The sequence below is a fragment of the Neoarthrinium moseri genome (assembly GCF_022829205.1).
Source record: "Neoarthrinium moseri strain CBS 164.80 chromosome Unknown scaffold4_Wmoseri_CBS_16480, whole genome shotgun sequence".
Classification (NCBI taxonomy): domain Eukaryota; kingdom Fungi; phylum Ascomycota; class Sordariomycetes; order Amphisphaeriales; family Apiosporaceae; genus Neoarthrinium; species Neoarthrinium moseri.
In genome coordinates, this window is record NW_026055118.1 from 120,871 (window position 1) to 141,660 (window position 20,790).

Genomic DNA, 20,790 nt, shown 5'->3' on the forward strand with positions numbered 1-20,790 from the left:
AACATCCTCGAATCCAATGAGTTTGTGTCCTTATGCTATGCTATGCGCTGTAATGCAATGTAGCACAAGAACGCCTTACGAAAAGGAAAAAAGATCCAAATTTTGAAGTACGGGCTTGTAAGCGGTAGCCCTTGGTGATGGTGGGTTTCGACCCTATGTGGGAGCTAATCCGCACGAGTCCTGAAACGATGCCTTTCGGCGTGAATAGTGTTTTCGCGAGTATCTCTTGACGGTCTCAAATCAAGAGACTGCACCTCCAAACAGAGTGTTTCCCTGCAGGTCGCGAACAAGGTCGTCGACGCTGTTCAGGTGACGGGCGAGCATGTGTTGCTTCTCCTCCTGGCTGCGCGTGTGTATGCTGTCGCTGTCGGATCGTGCCCTGCCGCCTCCCTCACCGCCGCTACCGTTGCCCGAGAATGCCTTGGCCAGCTTGCTAGGGCTGCGCTGCAGCAGCGCGGGCATCGAATCCGTGGCCGATGCCGATGGGATCGACGGGACCTCTGGCATCAGGTAGAAGTATAGGAATTCGACGCACTTCTTCTTGACGTCACGGCTGGTGCCGCGCGAGCGGAAGAGAGACGAGATGGTGAGTAAACCGTCCAGGCGCTCGAAGGTTCGTGTGTTTTGTGGCGTGTCGATCAGGGCGACAACGAGGGTCAGGAGGGTGGCTCCCATGATGGCAGGGCAGAAGTCGGGTTCTAATAGATCGAGGAGGAGCTGTTATTCCGTGTGTTAGCCTATGCAGCGTTTGCAAGGGAAATCTGCCGTCTACTCACGTTCATGTACATCTCCCTCGAGAACAGGATCTTGCTCGGCGGGTGAAGCAGCAGGGTACCCTGGATCAGATCTAGTGCGCTCAGAATCAACAGGTCGTTCTGGCCGTCATTGCCCTTTGCGAGTAAGCGATCCAAAGCGTTGACCAGGCGCAGCGCCACGTTCCACTCGAAGCCCTCCTGCAATTTGAAGAACTGCTCGAAGGCCGGATCCTCCGAGATCTCGGCCAGGTTCTTTGGCGACGTAGGCGACCGCGGGGGCCCATCGTCGTCGAACAGCAACCCACCTCCGCCTGGGTCGCGATCATCGTCCTTCTTGGAGAGACAGATGGTTGCCAGAAGACCCTCGACCTGGCGCAGACCCTTGCGGATCTTTGCGCCGTCGTAGGACGAGAGGTGGTCGAAGGCTACCGAGAGCAGGTTCTCCATTGTGATGTGTGGTGGTGTTTAGTGTTTTGTTTGTTGGGTTTTCGGGCTGATATGGTACAGTACGCGACACACACTAGTCCGGTGTAAGTCGCGGCGCGCAAGAAGGAGTGACGGCAAGACTCGGATTCAGAACGGCTGCGACTCGACTCGAATGGCTGATGATAATGCTGACAGAACGCCGAAGGGAATGCTGCCCGGTTTCAAGAATAATACAAGTGGATGAAGAAGAGAATGTTGGGCTGGGGGCGCATCGATTAGGGTTCCCGTGAGAACACGGCAAGGCGAGGGATGGGCAAGCAGAGCAGACCCGCCGATGTATATCTCGGACTGCCCGAAATGGCTGCTGTGTTTCCTGTGTACATGGTAACGTGAGGTGATGCCCAACGACAACGGCGGACCCTTGTGACGTTGGGGGTGGTGTGTGCGCCGGTTGACGGGGCAACCAACGGTGGTTTGTTTGCCTCACAGCACCTACCTAGGTACCTAGGCAGTCGCTGGGGAAGCTCAGACACCAATAACAGACAGCCGGGTAAGCTATAACTAGTAACTTACCGTACTGGGCATAAGTAGCTGCGGTAGCGATACAGCCTGCTGGGAACGGCGGGCTTTTGTTCCCGGGACCGCTGAAACGCGGGGTGAGCCTCAGTTTCCCCGGGCTCTGCAGGTGCCAAGACGTGTTGCGTATAGCCATTTGCTGTGCGCCCAAGGACCAGGTGTACGAGAGTAGACACCCAGCTGGTAGAGTAAGTCACGTACCTCACATAGGCTGGCATGGAGGGAGACTTGTATTGCTTGTTGAAGGCCCAAATAGAGCGTACGTTGGTCTCCGTGAGGGACTGGGACGTTCAGCAGGGCTGCAATATGGGGAAGCTGTGATTTAGCTGTCCATGGTGCCTGGCCTCCCTTGTCAACTGAGCACGACCTATCGCGTAAGTCTATCCCTAACTAGCGACTGGGTTTTGCCTATTCAATCAAATTCATCATCGCAGATGTGTTTTCAGACGCAGCACCTGCAGCTACCGTTCGCAGACTCGCTTGTATGCTCTTGAGAATGCAGAAGATGGCATTCGCTTAGGCACTTGATATGCTCAACGGCGCCTACCTGGATAGTCAGCTAAGGGATAGAGCTCCATATGTGGCAGCCGAATGAATCATGATGGCATCCCGGAAGCGACGGCTTCGGAGAGAGCCCCGTCCTGGGGGGCCCTCGCTAACTGGCTGACGGGCACTATCGAGGCTCGGTATCAACCATTCAATCACATGGAGGGAGCTAATTGAGTTACTTAAGGCACAGGCGCTGGGCGGCAGCCGCTATGACGTCCGCTAAGCCAGCACGCTGCAGCTCTGCATGACAATCCGTCAGGGAGCTGCAGATGGACCGCAGAACCCTTCACCCGATGCAGTTAATCAGGGGCTCGGAACCATTGACGAGCAATGGCTCAAAACGACGACGATACGAGTATGAAGATATAGAGAGAGATATATATATATGCCGTAGGTTCGCGGCCTCCCTCCCATGTGCCTCGCAGTCGTACCCGATCCTTGGCCGTCGGGATTTCACGACATTGGATGTGCTTCCAGAAGAGAAGCCGGCCGCCGACGACCTAGCCACGTTACCAACTACATACCCGTGGACCCAAGGCACCTAGTTAAACCTCTCCGGTATTGGTAGAAGTCGCTAACTGCTTAGGTGCTTGGTGGTTGACAAACGGCTTTGCTTGCCCTGCTCCGAGCCCCACCATCGCTCACCAAGCTTGCATGCAAAGCTGTCCGTCAGTGTCATCAACCTCCAGCTACTGCCTAGAATCCGCACTGCCTCGTCTTGCGCGTCAACGATTCGTCTCCGCCAGACGGGACTCGTATACCTCGCACATCTCGGCCTGGGTATAGATACCGAGGTCCTGCAAGAGGAGCCAGAGCCAGAGCCAGTGTGTAGTTACATCCAAGCCAGAAAGCCCTTTGTCCCACCTACCAAGTTCGAGGGCGCTGCAGACATACGCCACCGTCCTGCAGGACACCCGCCCGCCGACCCCACTGGAGCTGCCACAGCTCGAAGCTCCCATCGCCCGTCCTCCCCTCCTCCCCTCCTCCCGCCGTGTTGCATTGGATTGCGGCCCAGGCGAGACCTTGAGCACGGCCAGCGCAGCCAGCTCAGTCGTATAAAGCCGCGGCTGCCTGCATGATCCAGACGAGGCTCCCTGGAAAGGTGCCTACCATCGACGAGATGCTCTCCTCGGACACGACTGCTCATCCTCCCCCCTCCCTACCCTTCCAGTCGCCAAACGCCATCCCGCCGAGGACCTCCTCCACCGGCCACGCCATTCCACACCCGCCCTCCAAGTCAGTCTTGCGACCGCTGCCCGAGTCCAACTGGCTAGGCGGGCCCAGGCACCATCGCCACACCTCCTCGACCACCTCGGCCTCTGGCGGCAAGATCCAGCCCTTCACTGCCATCATGTCGCCCTCGGGTCCTCCCCCCGACCCGTCCCGCTACGCCACCGAGGATCTGAACTTCATTGCCAGGAGGACGTGGACGGACCAGAAGGAGAAGATCATATGGGGACCCTACGACTACGTGACCAGCCAGCCGGGCAAGGATTTCCGGACCCAGCTGATCGCCGCCTTCAACACCTGGCTCGAGGTGCCCCAGGACAGCATCGAGGTCATCACAAAGGTCGTCGGCATGCTGCACAATGCTTCGTTGCTGGTCGACGACGTTGAGGACAATTCCACTCTGCGCCGCGGACTGCCCGTGGCGCACAGCATTTTCGGGACTGCCCAGACCATCAACTCGGCCAATTACATCTACTTTGCCGCTTTACAAGAGCTGCAGAAGCTCAAGAACCCAAAGGCTGTCAGCATCTACATGGAGGAGCTGATCAACCTGCACCGAGGACAGGGTATGGATCTGTTCTGGAGAGATACCCTGACGTGCCCGACCGAGGAAGACTACCTTGAAATGGTTGGCAACAAGACCGGGGGCCTTTTCCGTCTTGGCATCAAGCTCATGCAGGCCGAATCGCGCTCGCTGATAGACTGCATTGAGCTTGTGAACCTGATGGGCCTGGTCTTCCAGATCCGAGACGACTACATGAACCTCTCGTCGGTCGAGTACAGCAATAACAAGGGCTTGTGCGAGGATCTTACCGAGGGCAAGTTCTCGTTCCCGGTCATTCACAGCATCCGGTCCGACCCGTCCAATCTGCAACTCATCAACATCCTGAAACAGAAGCCGACCGATGATGAGGTCAAGCGCTATGCCGTCAAGTACATGGAGAGCACCGGTAGCTTTGACTACACGCGCCAGGTCCTCGCGGTGCTCATCGAGAGGGCCCGGAAGACGGCCGAGGAGATTGACGAGGGCAAGGGGAAGAACCACGGGATCCACAAGATCTTGGACAAGATGGTCATCACATAATCATTGCCACATCACATGGTGCCGCTTCATTTAACATGAAAGGCGTTGGCACTGGGGCACTGCGTCCGAGGGGGCGCTCAAAAGGGGTAATGTTCTGGGAGGTCTGGATGGCAAGGCGCAGGGTGTTTGATTTCGTGTTGTACTTGGATACCCTCTTTTCTCCTCAATTTTGTAGCATGGCCAAAGGAATTTGACACCTTGTGATATGATGCTATGTATATTCAGTAGTCAAACATATGTGATTGGCCAACGAGAAGAGTGAGCTAACGTGATACCAATTGTGTAGGTAGTCAAACATAGCGACTAGACTACGATCTAGACGTGCGTAGGGGGCATTTGGCATCATGCATTGAATCCCTTTCCCTGGGGATATTTGCCACCTGCACGTTCTAATCAACAATATAGCACATTGAGAATGTAGCCTTTCCCCATGCTGCAGCCCATGACCACCGACGGTAGGTCTATTCTGTTCGCCACATAAGCATCACCAGCGATCAGCCCTCTAGAGCTCGTAAGCTCCTTATGTGTCTGAAGTAACAGGCCACCTCTGATATGACATAGAGGTCTGGTTTCAATGATTTCCAGAGGATCTCGGACGCCCAGATCGCCAGGCAGGCGATGGCAAGCTGCAAGAGAAGCTGGGCATGTTCCTTTGCCGGTCTGGCGAATCGGATCAACGAGAAGTCTTTGGCGGCCCAGACCACGACTGTGATGCAGTAGGCTTCACGTGCGCCGGGGAGAATGGTGTCGAGAGTGAACAGGATATTTTCCAGAACGGAGAGTGTTCTAAAACCGCTGATGATAAGGCAATATCCCTACATCTTCCGTATTCAAGCAGGTCTGCCAAAAGTGCGCCGAGAATTGCAAACCGAGTGTATTGGGAGTGATAGTGAGAATATAGAGCTTGTGCTCTGAGGGGCTTTATATACACTCTGCCAGGCGAGCTACCATAGACAAAGGGTATCCCAGACTTGACAGCAGATGAGACAGAAGCTGGGCACTCCAACCAACATTGGCATGAGCTGTGACCGTGTGCCTTGCTGAAAGCTCTAGAAGACACCATCCCGAAACTAGTAGAGTTTCTCTCCCAATCATGATATGGCACTTCGCTGAGAAGACAGGGCCGTCCTTTGTGTTTGCGAAGTGTCAAACCTCAGGTCTCTAGTGACCAGAAGTTCTGTTTGAGATTGTGTCTCAAAGTGCAGCATAATCCCATGATATTTTCATAAGAAGAAGGAATATGTCACACATACTCTTTAGTGAGGAGTTGTCATATAGAAGTGCTGAGCTAGTTCTACTACATGGAACAAACACATTCTTTTTATTCATTGATGCTACGCCCTATATAAATGCACCGCTTCTAACTTCCCAACACCTTGGAAATTGGCAGGCATTTTCAATTAGACACTCCCAAGCTAGCTCCACTCACGACACTAATTCACCTTCTGGGGTAGCGAAACATCGAAGCATCAAATATTGACTTTCTTCCATCAGTTACAGTATTGGTCGACTTCGGGAGGAAATACACCGTCGAAATGCTCTCTGGAATATGGACCACCACCTTCCAAGTCCTTTTCTTTAGTTCTTGGCTCATATGGCTGTTCCACGAGATCAGGCTGCTGTATGAAGAGAGCCCTGCAGAAGAGCACTTTGCACTCGTGTTTAGATTCATCGTGTACAGCATGTTGTATCTGACCATGAAGTTCGTGCTGGAACTGGAAGTGCAAATGGTGGTCAAGAGCCGCGGAGGTCCATGAATATTGCTGAAGATGCACTGGACATCTGCTGGTGTCAGCATGCTGGCGGAAGAAAAGAGATTGGCGATGTCTATATTCTTCAACACGGCCTGCCAGTATCTGTTTCATCGTAATCTGATAAGTCACAAGTCTTGGAACCGATCGGCGGGATGCAGCTGTTGAAACCGTGCATCCATCCATCCTTTTCAGTCGCCCAAAGAGCCTTTGAGCAGTTGAACACACCAATATCCATTTCAATACAAAAATAGACCTTGTTTCACACAATCACCATCTATATAAGCTCCTAAACTGCAACCATGTGCTTTGCCGAGCTCGTCCCCGGTATAGCCACCGTCTTCGCTGCCGTAGCATCCTTTGTCGCCTGTCATTACCGGATTAGAGAAGAGTACAACGTGTGTAGAGCCAACTCGTTGCTCCTGAACCTGTCCAACTTACGGTCACGCTATTGAACCACTTCACGATTCGGCTTCTCGTGCAGCTCGTATGACCGTAAGTGATTTGTCCCCGGGTGACTAGCTGTGCATGGTTCTGTTGGCTCTGGCAGCTTCTTGGTGCAGGCGCTACTGTTTTTTGGCATGGGTTCGGCTTGCCTGTAGGATACTTGGAATATGTCGAAGCCGAATCTTGGGGTCGGCGGCTTTAGGCGCGAGGCCTGAATTATTGGAGTCTAGCTAGGGTAATGGGATGACATGGAGTGGTTTCGTGGATCAATATCATGGGACACTTACTAGTATCATTACTGCAGTTTGGGTAAAAGAAGTAAGGATAGGATACATGGAGTTAGGAGATAACAACTCATGATTCTTGAGTCGCGCCCAGGTTCTTCCTTTTCACCAGCCTCACCCATCGCCTCCGGCGCCATTCTCCTCTCCTCCCTTCGTAGTCCTCGCCCTCCTCCCAACTTGGCTTCGAACGTGAAGCCTTCGTTTTGCCCTTTGTAGGCGTCTGTTGTTTACTTTCCTCAACTACGCCCACCTTGTCCTCAGGCTCGTAGTATATGTCGTAGACCCATCTCTCACCTTCGGTCTCCACCTCGACCCCCGTGATGATGCGATCTTCCACCCACTCCCTGCTCCAAAGATCTAGAGCCCACTTCTTCTCGCTCCATTCCCAGCCCTGAGGTGGTTGTACGTCTTCGAAAAACCTTGCTCCCACTGGCCGGTCGCCAGATATCCTCGCAGCTGACATGGGATCGTGTGGCGAGGCGCTGAACATCCACGGCTCCCACTCACCTTCGGGATCCGAGAGCCGCTGTAGCTCAAATATTTCTACCTCACGAGTTTCGGGTGCACTGTCAAGTATAACATCACCCTCAACCCAATTTTCCATCCAACTCCGCGCCTTCTCTCCGTTCTGTTTCATGTGCGTCTCATTGGCGGCCTCGATCTGTTTCTGGACCAAAGGATGACCCATTACGGTCACTGCCCACCCTGCGACCAAGAAAATGAACCGCCAAGGCAATATGTTGGCAGCGATGCTCATGAACAGGCACCCGATGAACACGAATACGAATATAGCACTGCTCAATGCCTCGTTACTGAAGTTCACTCTTGGAACTACGAGTGTTACGACACCGTCGTGAAGCTGGCTGAAATCCTCCATGCAGTTCTGAAGGTCCCGCATATTGCGAAAGAAGTCATGGCTGAGCTCCTTGACGGGTTTCACGGTCCTTGCTGGCGCTAAAGGTGGCCCATGGGGTGAGTAGCCGATGGCCTGCTCGCTAGACAGACTGAACGGTGCGGCCGGGTGCCGGGCAACAAAGTTTGGTATCATGACGCCGAAGAGCAAGATGGCCAAGGGCAAGAGCGGGAGGAGATACGGGTCCAGACAGACGAAAGTGTATATAGCCAGGAAGGACAGAGTGTGGGTAGGGTGCTTCCATGAGAGCAGGCGGATGGCGCGGGCCTGAAAGACGAAGACGACGCCGATGCGGCTGTTGAACCGGCGGAAGTTGTATGACATGGTGGGAAGGCTGAAGTTGGGCTTTGAGGAGCCGGGAGCGCTTGCGCCGCCCTTGGGAGGCGCGTCCGGAGGTGCTTCGCTTCCGTCATCCTGAAGAACCTGGGTCAGGAGCTTCTCCACCAGCTTGTCCTGGATGGAGGCCTTGTCTCTGAAGGCCGAGAGGCGGTCCCGGATGCCGCGCCGCCTAGGCGCTGGCGATTCTACATCTGAGTGATCCGAGTCGTGGTTCGTCGGCGCCTGAGAGGCGGAAGCGGACCCAGAGCTCGAAGCGGTCCCATCTAGGCGCACGGTTGGTATTGGATCATCTCGGTTGACGAAGACGTCGGCGCCGTACTCGTCCATCTCGTCGACTTGGATTCCTCTGCCTGATGACGTAGCGCGTGGCCAGTGACACAACACGGGCTTTGAGATAAAGAGCTCAAGGCTACATAGTCATCATGTCATAACTCGAGCGCAAATAGTAGGCCGGATGTACCGGATTCGAGGTGATACGAAAGCGCCTGATGAGGTGTGTATGAGATGAAGCAGGATGGACGAAGGTCGCCAGACGCAACATCGTCACATGCCATGACAGCCTGCCAGAACTGCCGCCTGGGTCCCCACTGGAACCCGGGCGGGCGTCACTCGCGGAGCCGTCTGGCGGGGTTGACAGCGCTAAAGGGACACCCCTGCAAACCGCAGTCAGAGGCTTGTCTAACACTGCAGCTCAGTAACGTCAATCCAAAAATTTTGAGATCGCTCCCCAGGTACAGCACAGTGCAGCAGCTTCAACATCCCGCCAGAACGCGCCACCATCTCTCGGCGCGACAGCGACAGCCCGCAATGCCGATCACGATACATCCCCCGAGCGTTGCTCAGGAGCCAACTCGCAGTCTGTACCAAGATGGTTCTCAGTCCGACTCCGACTCGGACGGCGGCGTCGACTTGGACGGTGACGTCTCCATGGGCCGCCCCACCAAGCGGGCGAGAAGGGACGAGGCCATCGTGACGCCCGGCGAAGTTATTACTGAGGACCCCCAATGGATGCGGTAAGCCATACCCTCGCCCACTCAGGTCTTTGCTGCCTGTTCTGTCTTCTGATCCCGCCCTATAGTGGTCACGGCACATACACCATTCCCGAACCACCGCAGATCATATCGTCAGTCGCCGGTACCCTGTCCAAAACCAACAAGCTCCTCTCTGTCCGTCCCTTGCGCGCGCGGTACACACCTGAGATCGGTGACCTGGTGGTGGGACGTATTGTGGAGGTGCAAGCCCGTCGCTGGCGGGTGGACGTCGGCGCAGCACTGCTGGCACAGCTGCCCCTGTCCGCCATCAACCTTCCCGGCGGTATCCAACGCCGTAGAACCGAGACCGACGAGCTGCAGATCCGCACATTCTTCAGCGAGGGCGAACTCCTGGTGGCAGAAGTGCAGCAATTGTACAACGACGGTGCAGCGGTGCTGCATACGCGAAGTTTGAAGTACGGCAAGTTACGGAACGGCGTCTTCATGGCAGTCACTGGCACGGGTGGTGGCGGTGGTGTAGTCAGGGCCCGGCGTCAAGCATTCACGCTGGACATTTCAAGCTCGGGGGCAGAGGGTGGTGAGAAGATCGATGTCATCCTGGGCGTCAACGGTTACATTTGGATCAGCAAGCATATAGAAGGCGAGGGTGCTGCCGCCGAGTCCAGCGGTCCAGGCATCACAAGGATCGAGGAGAGCGTGGGCTTGAACGTCTACTCGAGCCAAAACGACTCGATACCCCTGGACACAATGCGTGAGATAGCACGGACACGAGGGGTGATCACGGCTCTGGTTGAGAACGGCCTGAGGGTGGACGAGGAGATGGTCACCAAGGGCTATCAAGAGGCCGTAGAGATGGCCAGAGGCGAAGGAGAGGGGGACGATTCTCTATGGCTAGGAGGGGAGAAGGGCAAGCGGCTGGCTGACGCATTGGTTGGGCGATGAATATAGAGGAAAACAATTGATGATACCATGCCTGTGTTTGGCACCCCCACTTTCATAAGTCTTGAGCCATTTCGGACTGTCATATAAAAAAATAAAAAAAGGCCCTTTGACATCTCATGGTGGCAGAAAGGAAGTTTTGACACTGCAACACAATATTTGCTTTGCCCGGTTCAAACAGCTGATCACTGCAAGGACATGACTCCAACCTCAGGCCGTCAAGAAGGAATACAGAGTCGGTAATCGCCACAACTGTATTAGTTAGTGTCTGCACTTTTTGGCGTCAACTATTATGTGCCGTAGTTTTAAGCACAATTTGTTGCCTTGTAAACCAGAGATACTGAGGTTGCAGGTGTATATGCTTTTGTTGGGGTTATTCGTCGATCAAGCAAACTGCCCACCGCCAGCTGACGACCGATATGCAACAAAGCGTCACTACCCGGACCCCTGCCATCATCGAATATCAGACAAACCATCTCATCTGAAAAAGCCATTTCTCCGTGGCTATCGACGAAATTCATCAGAACTCATCCGGCACACAGTCAAGATGATAACAAGGGCTCGAATACGGCAGCTGCCCGTCTCGCGGCTCATCAGACCGTCTCCAAAGACACCCCAGCCCCAACTGCGGCCGTGGCGACAGCAACGCCCCTTCCACTATGACCCTCATGCCAATATCTACAAGCCGCCCTTTCGCAGCCGGTTAAAAGACATGGCCATCGGAGCAGGTGTCGTCGTGGGTGCTGTGGGTGGTTACGTGTCCCTGAAGCTGTACGGGCTGTACGGCGCGCGGGACCAGCTCACGGACGAGCTCAAGGTCGAGCTGGAGAACCTGCGGTCCTATAACCAGGACACCGCGGCCGGCTTCGCCGAGGCCCGCGCCCAGGGCGACCACCACCGCCTGCGGCAGCTGACGTTCGAGCTCGCGCACCACGTGCACTCGGACGACAAGAAGGGCCACCTCCCGCACTACATCGCCGAGGTCGGCCCGCTGCAGGGCCTGCCGTACGACGACCCCATGAGCGGCCAGGAGCTCGTCCCGTCCGAGGACACGCTCGTGTTCCTCCAGAAGGACCCCGTGGACGACCTCATCCTCGGCTGCCACGTCAGCGTCAACCTGGACGCCGAGGAGGTGTACCGCGGCATGGCGGACCCCGCGCCCGAGCCCGGCGCCGACAAGCTGGGGGAGCTGCTGCGGCGCGTGACCGACCAGGTGCAGATGTGGCGGCGGCAGGGGCGGCTGCTCGAAAGTGACAGGGGCGAGGTCGAGCTCGAGGTCATCCTGCTCCTCCGGGACAAGGTGTGGGTGTTTGACTACGCGGGTGGGCACTATGACGCGGTTGAGGGCCCCAGCAGCATCTTGGGTGACCCCGATGCCATGATGGAGGTGGAGAGAATACTGGAGAACCTCGAGGGCAAGAAGAAGAAGAACAAGAAGCCGGGCGAGGGTTTGTGATGATGTGCTAGGGGAATGTACAGCGCAGCTTAGCGTATAGACAACGGTTTCAGCAACGGTTTCAGCAACGGTGGTAACACGTGGTGGGAAAAGACGAGCCGCGTGGGAGGTGTATAATTATTGTACGATCTCGGGACCATATTCTACAGGAAGACTCATACCCCAACCCCCGGGAGCATTCGCCGAATACTCAATCGCGATAATCTGGCCGTCTCTTCCGAGGGCGTAACCTCATAGACCAAGGTTCCGAAGGAATATATACAGTTCGGACCCCATCGGTGGATATTCCGGTGTTCCCACGCCCCGTTTTTCGTTTCTTACTCGTGGTAGTATAATTGTGCCCAAGGGCGCTAACCGCACTAGCTGATGGTCCATGGCAAGCTGCACATCCTGCTACCTGGTCACCGCTGGCCTGATTTCTCTGCTCATCTGAATTAGATTCTACGGCCGTTGCTATATGGGCCGTGTCTGCGGCAAGTCTGGTGGCATCGCCAGGCTCCTGGTGGAATCGGGTCGGGACCTCGGGTGTATCTACACATGCCGTGATTGCCGCGACTGACAATGGCACTGGAGCATGACGACGTAGGTCCTCCTCCTCAACAGGCACCTCGGGAGCTACAGGAGGCTGGTATGGCGAGATATAATGACGCTGCAAACATGGAAGATCTAAGTGCACTGGTTCGGCTTCCCTTAAACGCCATCTCGTCAGCCCTGGGAACGCATCCGACGCAGGCGAGGCCGCAACCGTGACCCCTGACAACGGCGAAACCGTAGAGTCTGACAGTCCGGCAGATGTTGGCAGGCTCGTGAATGGGTTTTCCACGTCTCCAGGCTGCCACTGTTTAAAAGCAACCCCCAAAGGATATAAGACAGGTGCCGGTGTCCTAGCGGACATGGGGATCACCACCGCTCCGGGCGGGTGACCCCTGTTTCGCTGACGGAGCCGGCTGTGCTCATACAGTTTCCCCCTTCCCTCTGTCACCTGGACCCACGTGTTGAGCTCACCGGCAGAGCCGTTCCAGGATCCCCGTGCATTGTCACTCCATCCTATCATACATAACGACCATAGGGCCATCAGCAAGGGCATCTTGCGGACGTCTTGCTGATTGTGGTCTCTGGGAAATACCGCGTATTTTACACTCAGTAAGGGAGAACTGTTCAACTGAGCACCAACGCCAAAGGCCAGCATAGTCGCCCCTGCTGGCGTCATCACGAAGGCGTACGGCGTCTTCTTATACCAGCACACCGTCCCGACCTGGCGAAGCGTCCATTCGATCCTCTCATCGAGTCGTCCTCCCTCATCGAATTTACCTAGTAGATGGAGCGGGAATTCATCGACTGACCTGTCTATGCCTATGACGACGGGTTGGCACTGGCCGTCGTGTTTCTCGTCGGAGTGTTCGTAGTCCAATAGCACCCAGTCATAGCTCAAGGAACAGATGGGAGACAAGTCGTCATTCTTTGCTTCTTCGCTATGCCCAGGTGTATAGGAAAGGGCACCCCAGATCGGATCGGCCGGATCGTGAGTCCGCTGCATCAAGGCATGGTACAAGGCAAAATTGAGCTGGTTCCCCAGCGCTTCAAATCTACGGGGCTGCCTGACATTGCGCGAGCGTCCGTCTCCCACTTCGAGGAGACTCGCCGGCCAGTAGTCATGCCAGAAGCTCGCACTCAGGTCCAAGACCCCGTCGAGGAGTTCCTTCAGCGCCACGCGGATTACGGGGTAGTTGAAGTTCCTCCAACGCGTGACGTGGTCGTGGTGGTTCGGATGGAGTGAAAGCCATGCTGTGTCTCTCAAACCCGTCCGGCGCGCATCGTCGCTCTTTGTCTCAGCAGATATATTGGGGATAGGCTCCCTGAGTAAGTCGATGAGCCCATAAGGTCGCGTTGGCCTTACGGAGGGCCATGACATGATGCTAAAGTTGTTCGAGGCTTCTGCCAGGCTGCAGAGGATGGCACCAGCCTAGCCTCGGGGAACTTGATAAAGTGAATCATGCTTTCTTTGTTATCACTCACGTGGTTTGAATTTGGCCCGAAGACGGTCCTGCGAAGGAGCGTTGGTTGTGAGAAAAGTGTTGCTCATTCTTTGTTCACCGGGGCCTGCTTGGTCGGGAGCACCATCATTTTCAACAACTTATATACCAACGGCGAAAATGCAAGACAAGTGACCTCGTCGTGCCATACAGCTATTCTCAGGACAGAACCCTGATCTGATGCGCAGTTGTGACGTGTATCAAGGACTCACCCAACTTGCACCTGATACATTCCTTGCCGAAGTAAGTCGCGGTTCCCGACACGCGAACATCGAGTTCTTTGCTAAATTCTCCCGTTTCTGATCTAGGGGTGTCTACCTCAAGCATACCAATATTGAGAAACATCTTCAAAGTCAACTTAGAACCAAAATTTTACTCCACAGCTATGCCTCACCATATATACGCATACGAGCATTCCCCTTACTACTTCCACCGGCAGGCGAATGAGAACATTCCCTGGAGGGTCATCAATGGTTACGTAGCAGCGAGAAGCGCATCGTTTCTGGAAAAATGGTCTCCCCAACCGCGAGTGGCCACACCCGGGAATACTTTGGCACATGGACGACAAGATACTGCTAGGTTACGTGACCGAACGGAAGCGCGTGAATATGAGCGATTGCTCAACTTGAATCGCAGCATGATCTAGGCGGTACATTTGCAGAAGCATTGGAAATACCTCTGAAAGGCTTGCCGAGAAAGAAAATGCTTCTAAAGTTTGGGTTGACAGGACTCAACGTCTTGTTGGATAGGAGACCAACAGGAGACAAGCAAATAGGCATGCAAATAGAATCAATTGTTGCTTTCGACTGTATGCGCAATCGCCGAGCTGTGGTATCTCTAAAGGAAATGACTGACGACCAAGAATAGGAAGAAACATCATCCAGACGACCAGACCCGCCATGCTAGATATCCCTCTATAGACATAAGAAAAGGAAATGGAAAGAAGGTGACCGCGCCCAGGAAGAACCCTCCGCCGGCTGCGACATGTGATTGCACGATGGATGAGATCGGTTCATTGGTACGCTGCAGCGAGTTAGCCTAACTTAGATACCCGCAGCTCGGTTGAGTACATGCAATTGGGGCAGTGTTGGCTTGGGATGGGGTTATGGGGGGTGGTACCTCGATGAGCCCGCTCGGCCGCGGATCCCGGAAGCAGACCACGCCTACTGTAGGAACAGCTCGCTTATGGCTTAGGGGCCAAGACGCAAGGTCAATGCAGGATTGATCAAAATTAAGCATTACCGGGACTAGGCTCTGCTGCTTCATAGGGAAATGCATAGAGAGCGTTGGGGGAGTATCATATCGTACAAATGTAACGAGTCATTAAGCTCATGCTTGAGCACCTAACCACCGCGATTTCAAGTTAAACTTGTTCACAGCTAGATATCCGGTCGCCAACACCAGAAGCCATCGGAATAACGCACCTTTGGCCGAAGGGCCACCTAGTCCGAAGACCAACCACACCCAGTAGCCGGGTCCTGTAATCTTCTTGCCGTCGCGGTCGAAGTCGGGCTTCTGGCTGTTCATCCACTGGTACTGCTTGAGCTCAGACTGGCTGAACGGCATGTAGCGCACGCTCAGCAGCTTGTCCATCCAGCCGGGAGTCTCGGTAACCGTGCGACGGTGCGAGAAGGTGTCGAAAGAAGCCTTGCCACGGTATGCGCCAGTGCCAGACGTGCCTACACCGCCGAAGGGCATGTTCACGATGGCGCCGTGCATGTAAGCGTCGTTGATGGAAGCACCGCCTGACGTCATGGTGCCGAGAACTGCAAATAGTGTTAGAACATGCCCAGAAGATAGTAACCATAAAGACTGGAAATAAATCAAAACTTACCCTTGTCGTTCTCAGCCTTTCGGCCGAAGGTCATGAGGGAGAGGGGGGTCGGGTCGATCTCCTGAGCAACGTTGAGAGCGCTGTCAAGGCTGTCATACGGCAGAATAGACCAGATGGGTCCGAAGGATTCTTCCTGAACCATGGAGTCATCGGCTGAGTCCACAAGCACTGCTGTCGGTGCGATGAAGAGGTCATCTCTGTCTGTCTCGCCTCCCATGACGATCTTGCCCTTGGTGTTGTCCAGCATCTTCTTCATGCGGTCAAAGTGCTGCTGGTTCACCACGCGAGCGAAATCGGGGCTGGCCTTGGCGCCATTGGGGAAGAACTCCTTGTAAGTCGCGTCGAGGACCCTGATGAAGTCATCCAGGATCTCCCTATCGACATGGACAGTGTTCGCGGACATGCAAATCTGCCCAGCGTTGACGGTCTTTCCCCACAGCAGTCTGCGAGCAGTGAGGGGCAAGTCGGCGTATTTCGACACGAAGGCAGGGTTCTTGCCGCCCAGTTCCAAGGTGACGGGGGTAAGAGTCTCAGCTGCCTTCTTGGAGATGATCTTGGCCACGTTCACGCCTCCGGTGTAGAAGATCTTCTCCCACTTCTCGTTGAGCAGAGCAGTGGTCTCCGGGACGTATCCGTTGACAACAGTGTAGGCCTCCGGGTCCAGGTACTTCTCGACGAGCTCCTTCAGGACGACCGCGGTCGCAGGTGCGCCTTCGGAGGGCTTCAGAACCGCGGGGCAGCCGGCGGCAATGGCGCCGATGAGAGGGCATACATTCAAGTTGACCGGGAAGTTGTAGGTGCCGATGATCAGCACGGCGCCCAGGGGCTCCTTGCGGATACGGGGGTTCAGCATCGAGTACTGCAGGGCAACATCCTCGGGCTTCTCGTCGGCGGCCCACTTCTCGAGGTGCTGGAGGGTGTAGAGGCAGTCCTGGATGGCCCAGCCAACCTCCATCATGTGGGACTCATGAGCCGACTTGTTCAGGTCCTGCTTCATGGACTCAACAAACTTGTCGGTCAGGTCCAGAAGGCCCCAGTACAGCTTGCGCAGCTGGACTAGTCTGTACTGGACATCCTTGGTCTTCTGGGACTTGAAGGTGCTGCGGTGGAGAGCAGCGATCTTGGGGATCTCGTCCAGAGGGGTGGCCTCGAACGGCGCAATCTTGATGTTATGGGTGGTCTTGTGCGCCATCTTGCCAGATACGATGCCCGGCACCGTGGTTCGTCCTACGACTTGAGCTTGTGGAGGCGGGGTGTGATGTCGGATGAGCTCAACACGCAATGAGTGGGCAGAGGTTGTGCAGGCGATCAGGGAGGAGGGACAGTAGGGAGTAGCTGAAGCGAGAAGAAAATCGAACGGCGAAAGGCAATAAGATGTATGCGAAGATCCAGGAGCTAAACGGCAAATATCTCGACCCCGGCTGCCGCAGCTATCCTTGCAACCTGCTGTAGCAAGCGGTTCCCGAAGAGAGCGTATCACCGAATTCGACGGACGACGCCTCCGGAGCTTGACCGCAAATGGGTTTCAGGGTCGTTAGTGGGGTTGACTGGCGTCTGGACTTTGGGCCTAGCAACGTGGAGCCTAGGATGGCGAAAAAAATTGGCCTACGGATGGCTGACGTTGGCCAACTTCTTGATTGATTGCAGTGTCAGTCGGCCGAATAGGCGTCCAGCCATTTCAGAGCGGCCTCCTCGCATTCGGCTCACAAGTGACCTGTCTGTCATTATCGTCATTGACATCCGCAAAGCTGGGACCTAGGCAGATGTCGTGCAGTACCTACTACCTGGCCTACCACACTACTTTGTTTGGAGGTGCTTCAGGGATGGAGCCGAGGCATCTCATCGACTCCGCATGTCAAGAGATGCATGCATGAAGCAGGGGATGGTGGACGATCGCAAATGATGATTGGCGAATGAGAAGTTCCACTAGACCATCGACCAGCCCAAAGCCAGTCGCATGTGCTTTTCGGAAACCAATGCTCGTTGGTCATAGTCCGACAGGTCGGCTTCGTCAAGGACGACACAAACAGCTGCAAAAGCCCCTCGAGTCGAATGTCATCTGAAGGTAGTTGATTGAGGCCCTGGGAATCCCACCTTGGCCCGCTAAGCGTCGGGGGCGTCGCACAGATGAAGCGCCGGACCGTTGAGGTAGAAGCTTAGCGCTAGCTAACGTCTATTTCCATAGGTGCCTCTCGGCCTCTTCCAGATTATCAGGATGTTCTACACGGCCTCATCTCCGTCCGCAGCTCTACGTATCCGATTTTTCTTTTTTTGGAAGTACGAGGCAGGCAGTCTAGCCCTGTCTGATGAGGTGTATGTGATCTGTGATCGGTGATCTGAGAAGGGAGATTCAAGGGATGATGCGCATATCGTGCGGCCCAGCGGTGATTGGCAATAACGGATGCTCGCTGCCAGAGACTGCCCACCCAGCTGGAGGTGTTTGACTGTGGTCGAGAGGCCCCAGATGCCGAGGGCCACTTAGCTACGGGCCGTTTCAGTAGTTGCCCCATAGTCGCATGATTTCAACTTGACCAAGTGTGCTTGTATCAAGCCTAACAGCACATGGGGTATATGTAACTACTTAAGGCATTAAGTAAGCAGACGGTTCGGTTACATAATCGATCACCAAGCGGTCGGGCGGTAGATCGTCGGTAAAAAGCCCCGAGGCAGCTTGGGGCCCTGGGGGGCAGGCAAGTCGAGCACAGGCCATGTCGAAGCCCTATCGCTGCCGGCGGGGACCCAGTCTGCGCCCTGGGGGGGGGCCCTCGATACACCGAAAAGTTCGCATCAAATTGTGGCTCGACTTTTTCCTCTCGACCACCCTCCACGACCAGCCAAGATCCATCCCTCGACCACCACCCGAACGACCTACGCAGGATAACCATTTCTTTGCGCCCTTCACAACCCCCATCAGTAGCAATGGCTCCCACTACCGTACGTATATGACACCGCTTTGCTGTTGGCCCAGTCTACCGGCGCTGCGGAATGGGCGTAGTCCCCCCTCCGCAGCCCGCGAGATCATGGCGTGATGCAGTAGGCTAAGGTCAATTTGTGTTTGCAGAAGACCGGCCCCAAGGGCAAGCAGGGCAAGACCACCAAGAAGTTCATCATCAACGCCCAGCAGCCCGCCAGCGACAAGATCTTCGACACCGCTGCCTTCGAGAAGTTCCTCCAGGACAAGATCAAGGTCGAGGGCCGCGTCGGCAACCTCGGTGACAACATCAAGATCTCCCAGGTTGGCGAGGGCAAGATCGAGATCATCGCCCACAACGAGCTGTCCGGCCGCTACCTCAAGTACCTGTACGTGGGACCCCGGTCCTAGTTTTTGTCGCCAGAGGACGTGATGCTGACATGTGCAACACCAACAGGACCAAGAAGTTCCTCAAGAAGATGCAGCTCCGTGACTGGCTCCGTGTCGTCTCCACCAGCAAGGGCGTTTACGAGCTCAAGTTCTTCAACGTCGTTAACGACGACGCTGAGGACGATGACGAGTAAGCGGGTCGATTCCGTAGAGATACCAGGACGGGGAGTTGCATTTAGGGTGCTCAGGGTCTGTATACCACAGGGAAGGGAAAAGGAAAAGTTCGGCAACCGTATAGAGCCGTGCCCTTTACTGGGCATTCCATTGCAATGATACATGCTTGCTATGGACCATCATCCGTTCACTCCGGCCCTGTTAAATATGTGACTTGTATGCATCATGTGCACTTCGTAATCAAGTTCTTTACATTGTGGATTGAATGGCAGCCCGTGTGGCCAAGCATATATTCACTTGACGAACCCTGTCAGTTCCCTAGGATCTGCCCAAAAGCACTGGTTTGCTACCCATTTGTGTTCAACATGTATCCCACTTGACTAGGCCCATGCTACACAAAGACGCCGGAGTATGCCGGCTTCCACCTTGGCTAGCTAGTCCTCCGGCTCCACGGCCTACCGGCTCTAGTATACTCGAGCCCGCGCCTCTCGACCAAGTCGAGCAGGCGCTCCAGCTCGCACCTGTCCTCCCGCAGCCTCAGATCCAACGGGCCCGCGTGCCGCCGCTCCAGCGCCGGCCGGCCGGCCGCACCGTCCCAGCCGTAGAGCTCGAACCGGGCCCCGATGGCCACGGCGCACAGCATGCGGCGGCCCGGCGCCACGTTGGCCGCCATGTGCCGCGCGAGCGACTCCCGCGCCGTGCGCCATCCGACGGCCGTGTCGGCGAGGCTCGACCAGTACTGCAGCGTGAGGATGCGCGGCTCGGCGCCGGCGTGCGGGCCCGAGGTCCTTCCGCTTGCCGTTGTCGAGGCCGAGGACGTTGGGCCTAGACTCAACTCACCGAAACCGGCCTCCAAATCATCGTCCAAGTCAACCCGGGAGCCCTTTCTTGACAAGCTCCGAGAAGAAGTCCGCTCTGAAAACCGCCGCGCGGCCGGCTCCTCTTGCGCCGGACTAGCATGCATGGCGGAGAACGACGGGAACATGTCCATGTCTATATCCTGCGCAGGCGCAGGAGCAATCCACCTCAGCTCCAGCACGCAGGCATCGTTGAGGCTGCCATCCCGACACGCGACGATGTATTCACTGGGCGCAAACCAGGAGTACAAGATAGAGTTCCACAGCGTCTGCACCGGCGCCCGGGTGCTCGACCGAGCAGCTAGGGTGACAGTGGCCACGAAGGCTTGGTTCTGAGGGCTGAAGACGCGCCCGTCGAGCGCGCGGTACTGCTCTTCTCTGACGGATGGAAGCCGAGGCGGAGAAGGGGGTGAGAACCGGGCGCTCGACCTGCGCCTGACCTTGAGACAGGTCTTAGGGCTAATGGATGTGCCATTGCTGGCGGGACTCGCGGTAAGAGGCTCAAATTTGGGGGTAGAGGGGGGAGTGGCCGGAAGGAGGAATGTCTCGCTGTCGACGCTGATACGGCGTTTCAGCAGTGGTTCCGTCGAAACCTTTCCCGCAAGTTTCTGTATTTGCGATTGTTGCTCAAAGTAAGACGCGTGAGAAGCCATGTTTTCAGGAAAATGGACAGTCTTGCCGTTCGTCTGGAGGATAGTCTTTTCCATGCGTATTTGAATCTGTCCGTCAATGCATGCTGAAACCCGAAAACAACACCATAGAGACAATCAAGACAGAAAAATCTTAAGAAATGGCTTGTGTCAGACGGCGTGGTATCTTGGTGGCGGTAGAGAACTCCGGCTGGGTCTTC

At 55.5% G+C, this 20,790-nt stretch overlaps 8 protein-coding genes across 8 annotated transcripts; 4 read left to right on the plus strand and 4 right to left on the minus strand.

Annotated features, from left to right (window-relative positions):
* Window positions 1-3,381: 3,381 nt before the first annotated feature.
* JN550_001836 (uncharacterized protein) lies at window positions 3,382-4,620 on the plus strand (the record flags this gene model as incomplete). The annotated part of the gene is made up of 1 exon (XM_049313064.1): window positions 3,382-4,620. The coding sequence occupies one exon, from the start codon at window positions 3,382-3,384 to the stop codon at window positions 4,618-4,620; it is 1,239 nt and encodes a 412-aa protein (XP_049175897.1).
* A 2,552-nt stretch (window positions 4,621-7,172) lies between these two features.
* JN550_001837 (uncharacterized protein) lies at window positions 7,173-8,681 on the minus strand (the record flags this gene model as incomplete). The annotated part of the gene is made up of 1 exon (XM_049313065.1): window positions 7,173-8,681. One exon carries the CDS (start codon window positions 8,679-8,681, stop codon window positions 7,173-7,175), a length of 1,509 nt encoding a protein of 502 aa, XP_049175898.1.
* Window positions 8,682-9,161: 480 nt separating this feature from the next.
* Window positions 9,162-10,288, plus strand: JN550_001838 (uncharacterized protein; the record flags this gene model as incomplete). Its single annotated transcript, XM_049313066.1, has 2 exons — window positions 9,162-9,367; window positions 9,433-10,288. 2 exons carry the CDS (start codon window positions 9,162-9,164, stop codon window positions 10,286-10,288), a joined length of 1,062 nt encoding a protein of 353 aa, XP_049175899.1.
* A 544-nt stretch (window positions 10,289-10,832) lies between these two features.
* On the plus strand, window positions 10,833-11,741 carry JN550_001839 (uncharacterized protein; the record flags this gene model as incomplete). Its single annotated transcript, XM_049313067.1, has 1 exon — window positions 10,833-11,741. The coding sequence occupies one exon, from the start codon at window positions 10,833-10,835 to the stop codon at window positions 11,739-11,741; it is 909 nt and encodes a 302-aa protein (XP_049175900.1).
* Window positions 11,742-11,858: 117 nt separating this feature from the next.
* On the minus strand, window positions 11,859-14,119 carry JN550_001840 (uncharacterized protein; the record flags this gene model as incomplete). The annotated part of the gene is made up of 4 exons (XM_049313068.1): window positions 11,859-11,971; window positions 12,063-13,684; window positions 13,758-13,785; window positions 13,987-14,119. 4 exons carry the CDS (start codon window positions 14,117-14,119, stop codon window positions 11,859-11,861), a joined length of 1,896 nt encoding a protein of 631 aa, XP_049175901.1.
* Window positions 14,120-15,103: 984 nt separating this feature from the next.
* JN550_001841 (uncharacterized protein) lies at window positions 15,104-16,800 on the minus strand (the record flags this gene model as incomplete). The annotated part of the gene is made up of 2 exons (XM_049313070.1): window positions 15,104-15,540; window positions 15,609-16,800. 2 exons carry the CDS (start codon window positions 16,798-16,800, stop codon window positions 15,104-15,106), a joined length of 1,629 nt encoding a protein of 542 aa, XP_049175902.1.
* Window positions 16,801-18,527: 1,727 nt separating this feature from the next.
* JN550_001842 (uncharacterized protein) lies at window positions 18,528-19,103 on the plus strand (the record flags this gene model as incomplete). The annotated part of the gene is made up of 3 exons (XM_049313071.1): window positions 18,528-18,542; window positions 18,670-18,908; window positions 18,977-19,103. The coding sequence occupies 3 exons, from the start codon at window positions 18,528-18,530 to the stop codon at window positions 19,101-19,103; spliced, it is 381 nt and encodes a 126-aa protein (XP_049175903.1).
* A 410-nt stretch (window positions 19,104-19,513) lies between these two features.
* On the minus strand, window positions 19,514-20,593 carry JN550_001843 (uncharacterized protein; the record flags this gene model as incomplete). The annotated part of the gene is made up of 1 exon (XM_049313072.1): window positions 19,514-20,593. The coding sequence occupies one exon, from the start codon at window positions 20,591-20,593 to the stop codon at window positions 19,514-19,516; it is 1,080 nt and encodes a 359-aa protein (XP_049175904.1).
* Window positions 20,594-20,790: the final 197 nt, after the last annotated feature.